At 35.2% G+C, this 7,076-nt stretch overlaps 1 protein-coding gene across 3 annotated transcripts in view; it reads right to left on the bottom strand.

Moving 5' to 3' along the window:
- Positions 1-785: 785 nt before the first annotated feature.
- LOC139459704 (nuclear receptor subfamily 6 group A member 1-like) overlaps positions 786-7,076 on the bottom strand; it is a 55,326-nt gene continuing 49,035 nt past the window's right edge. For all 3 annotated transcript variants that reach the window (XM_071241343.1, XM_071241341.1, XM_071241342.1), the window contains exon 6: positions 786-6,790. In XM_071241343.1, coding sequence (XP_071097444.1) covers positions 6,591-6,790 — 200 coding nt within the window. In that variant the 3' untranslated portion in view covers positions 786-6,590. The remainder of the gene's footprint in view (positions 6,791-7,076) is intronic.

Raw genomic sequence — 7,076 nt, 5'->3', positions numbered from 1 at the left:
GCCCTGGTTCAAAATAGCACCCTCAAAAATAGAAAAACATGAATTTCAAGATAACTTAATAAGTTGACATAAACACTTCTGTCTGATTTGTCATCTTGATCAATGGAGGCTCTGGAAGCTTAACCAAGGTAAAACAAACTTGTCTAGATAGTCTCCAAATAGTGCCCTCGTGGTCACTTTATATTCACCTAGTGCTCAACATCTCCAATACGGTAAATAACTCTGTATCTATTTGAAAATACAAAGTTGTAGTCCTCATAACGATCAGTCTCAAGAAGATAAAAATGTTTCCAAAATAAATTGTTTTCACAATGTTAACAAGCCACTCTTAGTTTGTTGCTGTTGAACACAAGGGCTTGCTGCCAGAGACATGGCAGGTCCTACCTACTACATAAACTAACAGCCTTCATTATCACAATCAAATGTTTACCCCTACAATCAGTACCGGGGTAGGTCATAATCTATAGTTTCTGCCCACTCAACAAATCAGGGATTTTACCAGACTTGGTGAAACAAGGCAACTAATTAAGAAGGAGTATGGTGGTAAGTAACATTCTACTTTAAACTAGTTTAAGCCTTAAACAAATAAAAGAATTGGTTCTCAGGCATTGGCTTTTAAAATTATAGTGTGGGCGGGCGGTGTTTTTTTGTTGTTGTTGAAGCTTGTATGTAACCAATGTTTGTTTACAATAATTTTGGAGAAATTATGTTATTCTCAAGTATTGTAGCATTTCACTGATGGGGTCGTGTGTTTGAGATGTGGAATAATTAAAGATTTTAAAAAAAATATTTGAAAATGGAAATAAAAACAAAATGTGCGGCAGACCTTATGATGATGCCTGAGAACCAAGACTATTATTTTTTTTAGCCGTATACAGGATAGCTTTTCTGTATGTTATTTACTTACAATTATGATTGATATATGTTGACGTGGTTTGAAAGGTATCTTTATCTGAGGGAGACTTGAAATATTGTCTGTTACCACATACAGCAGATATTCCTGATGTTTAACCTGATTGTGACAGTCTTGCACTTTTTATAGTTGATATTCTGAAAATCTTAATTATTTCCACACAATAAAGTTCAGGATATAAAAGTCCATAACTTGCTTTTGTATTCAAGTACTGAAAATATTTTAATATTACCTACATATGTGATATAATTCATTTGGCACATTAACATTGGCAACTCTGACGTTTTTATAGGTTAACAAGTGTTTTACCATCAATTCAAAACTACTATCTACTGGAATAGTTTCAGACTTTGCCTAGTGTGATTGGAGACATCTTTCCTTTACATTTATTGAGACACACACTCTAAATTCTTGGACAAAACCCTTTCTAATGCATTGACAAAGGTGTTCAAAAACCAACATTTCCTACTTGCCCGAGAGAAAGTAAACTTCAAAATTTTCCTTGCCCTGTCTGATTTTCAAAGAAGAAAACCTTACTTCTTAAGCAACAGCTATTGGGAGATGTGCAGAATAAATAAATGACTAGTTGGTAGGGCTTGGATGATACACCAACTGTGCGATCCGATACGTATCATGATACCTTGCTCACGATACGATACATATCACGATACCTTGCTCACGATACGATACGTAACATGATACCTTGCTCACGATACGATACGTATCATGAAACTTGCATGTGCACTTTTCTGTGGCGCATGGGCCATGTTTTTCATAGACAGGATAGACAAATACCTGGCACACTAACGATTTACAGTTGGCAGTGTCAAGTATGGCGCAATGGATGGAAATATTAACGTTTTCACTACTCATTTTCATTAGCAATTGTTTGGTAACATTTATTGAAGAATACATTGAAGGTAAGAATCGATACTTTTTACTTAGTGTGTGATTGTGATCGATACTTGTATCGAGAAGTAAACAAATCCGGATGCATTGGTGTATCTTCCCTCTACTACTAGTCAGGTATTTCATCTGCAGTTGACAAACAAACAATACTCGCCTGAGGGCAACTTAATTATATATTCCCACTGCCCAGCACACGTTGGTCGGGCAAGTCGGGCATACTAACTGAACACCACTGCATTGACAAAATTAACCTTTCTTGCATATGATCATTAAAGTTTCTGGATGAGCTAAACAATGAAGTATATATTACAATGACAGACATTTTTCTCTCTAAAAAATATGAAATTTTCAAGAAAGATATAAAAAACAAACTTTCTCACATACATGTATTTTAAACACACCATACAAACAATAGGTTGTCAAACCGACAGACTCAAAGTGTATTATGATGTAAATGGAGTTATCTCCCCTTGAACACATTTTTCGTTCAGTTAGAGAAAGAATAAGGAGACAAAGGCACTTGATGACAAATATCTACTGCATGAATCAGTAGTTTAAGGCTGCAGTGAGGAATTTACACACGACCTGTCGACATTCTTTCAGAGGAAGGTTGACGTGGAGTCCTGACTATACAGTCGTTCATGTAAAGCTGCATTAAAGACATGTTTCTCGGGCACACTCTCTTCTCCAAAGGGAGAAGTCATGAAGGATATATTTTATATTCATATATTTTACCCCCAAACAATAGGCACACATTAAAACTCCCATCTAGAACAAACGCAAAATGTCTGAGTTCCTTTTAAAGATATCATAGTCTAATTCATATGACATGGCAAATCGAAAGATTTTTTTCCTTATATGACATGGAAAATTGAAAGATATTTCCTTTTTGGCAATAAAAATGACACTCAGATGCCCGAGAAACTGTTTCTGTTTTCAGCCAATCCATGGACCCTATAGTGTCCATACAATTACAGTCACATGCTTCCTACTGGGGTCATCCATAGTATGTCAGAAATTTAATAGGGGACTCCAAACAGTGAAAATGCTTTCTGATGATAACATTAAAATAAACAGATTGATGAATAAAATCTTCTAAATATACTACATTCTGTATGCAAGGCACACATATGATTGTCATGGTTACAGTAAAATACGAATGATGAATAAATGAATTGGTCTGTGTATTCTAACCCGATTAATATTCTGAATATCTTGAAACGACGGAGAATATGTCATGAATGTTGAAAAGTGTGAGCACTGAGGATAAATACTGATGTCATGAAAGTTCAATATCTACATCACCAAATGTCACTGAATGATGAAATATCTACAGTGATGAAATGACACGATATTCAATGGTAAAAATAAACAGATATTACACTGGAAACACTATATGTACTGATCTTGAGATCCAAAGTTTGCTGCAAACACAATGAGAGTTATCTCCCATTGAAAGTTATCTCCCTTTAAGAACAGAAGGACAAAATATGAAAAGGACCCATTTTAGCCCACGGGTACTGGATTGTTAAAGGAGTGTTTAAAACCTGTACAAATCATGAAATTTATCAGATGTGTATGCATGAATGAGAATTAAACTTTGTTCATTTCAACATTTACAGGTTTGGGGCCTTTGAACATGAGCAACAAGCCCTGATTCAGATGTTTGTAAAGGGGGTTGACTTAAAATAATTTAGCTAATTGATTGCTGTTGTAGTATAAAACATTTAACCTAATGATTTAGTAATATTTACACATCAGTATGATTAATATGCTTTAAAAACGGAGTTGTGGGGGAGAGGCGTATGATGAAGTGTTTTACCCAAGATCATTTTCTACTTACATCACAACCATAATGTAAAAAAATAATCTTATTTCATGGACCATACTCTTATTTTGAAGATTGAAAAATCAGTTTCTACTCAGTTTAGCCATTATTTCATTTAAGCAAAGGTAAAAAACCTCTAAGAGTAAGAGAGAAAAAGTCGTGTTGTAAGCCACATGAAAATGTGTCTGATAACTTTCATAACAAAATTTCAGATTTTTCTGCAACTTTCAAATTTGACATTTCCAGTGCGGCCAAATGGGCCCTCATCCTACGTCATCCTTACCCTAACCTGTCTCTGAGACAATCATGGTCCTGTGCTTCATAACACATATACAAGGACATTCGTAATCCGATTTCTACAATTAGGTACATGATTTTACAGCCCATTTGTTTTAAAAGTGTATCATTTTTTCAGTATAACGTCAAGGCACTTCACCCGTACTGATATAGTGAAAGAGGACTAGGATAGGCGTGACACGTTCTACTGTTAACTTCCACACACAGAACATTGTGTTTCCCTGTTACGGACACAACAAGTTACATACATCAACTCTTACGTCAAGATGGAAAAAAACATCATACAAAATATTCAGCTCTGAAAATACACAGAAGAATGCATGTATATGTCAATATTTACATTTCATTTCGTGATAAGTTTTTTAAAAGTTCTCTCTAAATAAAATAGCTGAATTCATTGAAATACCTTGAAAACGGCATTTGGTATAATTACTCCCTTATATTTTGCTTACTCATAACACCCCAAACAAACTTCATCTGAGGCATTTTTTAACCAAATACTAAATCAGAAACTAGATGTTATTCTGAAAGGAATAAGGCTATTTTATCTTTCAAACTTGACAACATGCAAATTATATTTTATTTTTATTTTTTCTTATCAAACAAATAAAACTTGCAAAAGAGTATATCCAGAAATCTGCATATGCCTATGCATTAAGAAAATACCTTTTCAATTTACAACCATCTTCACAAGTATCAGGTCTTGTAAGACCCATTTCCACAGTTCATATCTTGTAAGTAATGCTGAAGAAAATGGAAAGTAACACAGAGGTGATGGATGTAACCTTTCTAAGATTTGAAGAAACATCACCACAGAAACGCCATTCCATTTATATATTATTTCTTAACACATAATGATGAATATAGTAACTTTTAAATTCACAGCCAACATTGTTAAATTTTACAATCATAATAATTTACAAAGTAGACACAATTTATGGATAACAACTTCTTTCTTTTACTGCAATGGCCACATTTCAGCATAGATCCTAACACCATTGCCAAGCAAGGCATCTTTTAAAAAATGTTTATAATTGTAACACTGTGTTCAGATGTGACTGCTTTCAAAGACATTTTTATATGAAGTATTTAGTCCTTTTTATGATCAAAACATAAATAATAAATAAAAAACTTTGTTTAAAAAGACATGAATTCAGTATACATGCAACTGCTGGTACTAATAAACGTTGGCTAAAAAACATATACCCAGCGTACATTATTACTATTTCTAGAATTAAATGAGAATTATAAAAAATATAATCAGTCTTCAAGTATGTATAGCCCATATGTGAATATAATGAGGTGTTCAGTAGTTTTAAATGAGAGTTTTAAGTTTCAATGCTAACAGCTGGACTGACACATGACATTATCAGACATGGAGAATGTCAAGATGATCTAAACAAGAAGTGTATTGATTACATCGGGAGATAACATCACAGATCAATAGATGCTAAATACGTATTGCCTGGTAAGAGCCTTACATGATCAGGAGACTTTGATATTCGGGGAGTGGCTCCTAATCCTCTCTACATTGGGTGTGTCCACATAGGTCTCATGAGAAAGCTATGATTATTCTCTGCTAGATATGACTTTTGAACCAAATTAGTATCAATGAAATTTAGTGTCATTGTTCTATTCAATCTTTTAATCATGCATAAAGTCACTTTAACTTCTTTAGATTTTGTAGTTGTATCTTTTTTTTCTAATACGGAATATTGGACAAAGGAAATAAAACTAAAATATTTTACTCTGTGTGTTTTTCGCCTCCAGGCCGTTCCATAAACCAGAGACCATATAATAGATTATTATATGGTCTCTGCATAAACCATTACATACAAAACTGTGGCCAATGCATGTTTTGTGTCTACCTGCTTTGTCATTGCATCAACTGAGTTTGATTGTCTGCTCATATGACCTAAACAATCTGCCATTAGAGTGAGTGAGTGAGTGATTTGGGTTTAACACAGCCTTGAACAGTATTCTAGTTATATCACAGTGGGTCAGCTCGAGTTGGTAGGATGCCCTAAGTGATGCAGGTCTTGGACGTTTACCACTTTGGTGAAACCCACGAGTATGGGCATGGTGCTGACAAACCAACAAACATGGGATTCGAACCTGTGTGCCATTTGAAAACTAAGAACGAGAATGAAACGTGAAGGTCTGAATGAAGACGTACACAGACATAGCAGAGGGTTACTTGGATTGAATCATCACTGCTTACCTCCCTTTGCCTAAACTCGATCTTGAATACATCAGCCTACAGATCATGAGATGAATTCATCCTTCATTGTTTTATGTAAAATAAATATATTTTGAAACTTGATCATGGGAGTAAAATGAGATTGTCTTGCTTTTATCTGAAAACTATCACTACTGTATAAAACATTTTTATCACATGTTACATATATATAAATAAATTAGCACAAACTTCATTTCTGAAGACGTTTTTATGATGACAATTTCACCTAACTATATAAGTTTATGTTAAATATTTACAAACAGATCATGTATCAACATTGATGTTCGGTAAAATCTACAAAACTTTTCACGAAGATCTTCATCGTTTTCATAATAAAACACCATCTTGTCAGTTCTCCAACCAGATTGTCCATGAAATGACCGACATGTAGATTACATGATGATTCAAGAGTTGAGGAGGAATGGGATGTAAATCATCTTGCTCTTCAGAAGCAGGGAGGACGCAGCTTGTATCTGTGGCAGCTGCAGCAACAGCTCCCCAAAGCGGTTTGGTTCGTTAGGGTAATGTGTGTGGACATACGTCTGCAGCCCAGTCATGTAGCGATCCTGCACCTTCTCCATCACCTGGCTGGGATTTGCATCATCTGTGGAGGGGAAACAAGAGATTAGTGAGTGAGTGAGTGAGTATGGTTTTACGCCGCTTTTAGCAATATTCCAGCAATATCACGGCGGGGGACACAAGAAATGGGCTTCACACATTGTGCCCATGTCGGGAATCGAGCCTGGGTCTTCGGCGAGACCACTAGGCTACCAGACCGCCCCACAGGAAATTAGTGATGCCACAAGCTAGCAACAATGAGAGTCCTATCAACTTTGAAAGCCTCAGTTATCACAGCCTCAACAAACTTAGGCCTACGTATCCTGGGACAT

The sequence above is a fragment of the Haliotis cracherodii genome, unplaced genomic scaffold (assembly GCF_022045235.1).
Source record: "Haliotis cracherodii isolate W230 unplaced genomic scaffold, xgHalCrac1.p SCAF_13, whole genome shotgun sequence".
Lineage (NCBI taxonomy): Eukaryota > Metazoa > Mollusca > Gastropoda > Lepetellida > Haliotidae > Haliotis > Haliotis cracherodii.
This window is presented reverse-complemented; position numbering and strand designations above follow the sequence as displayed.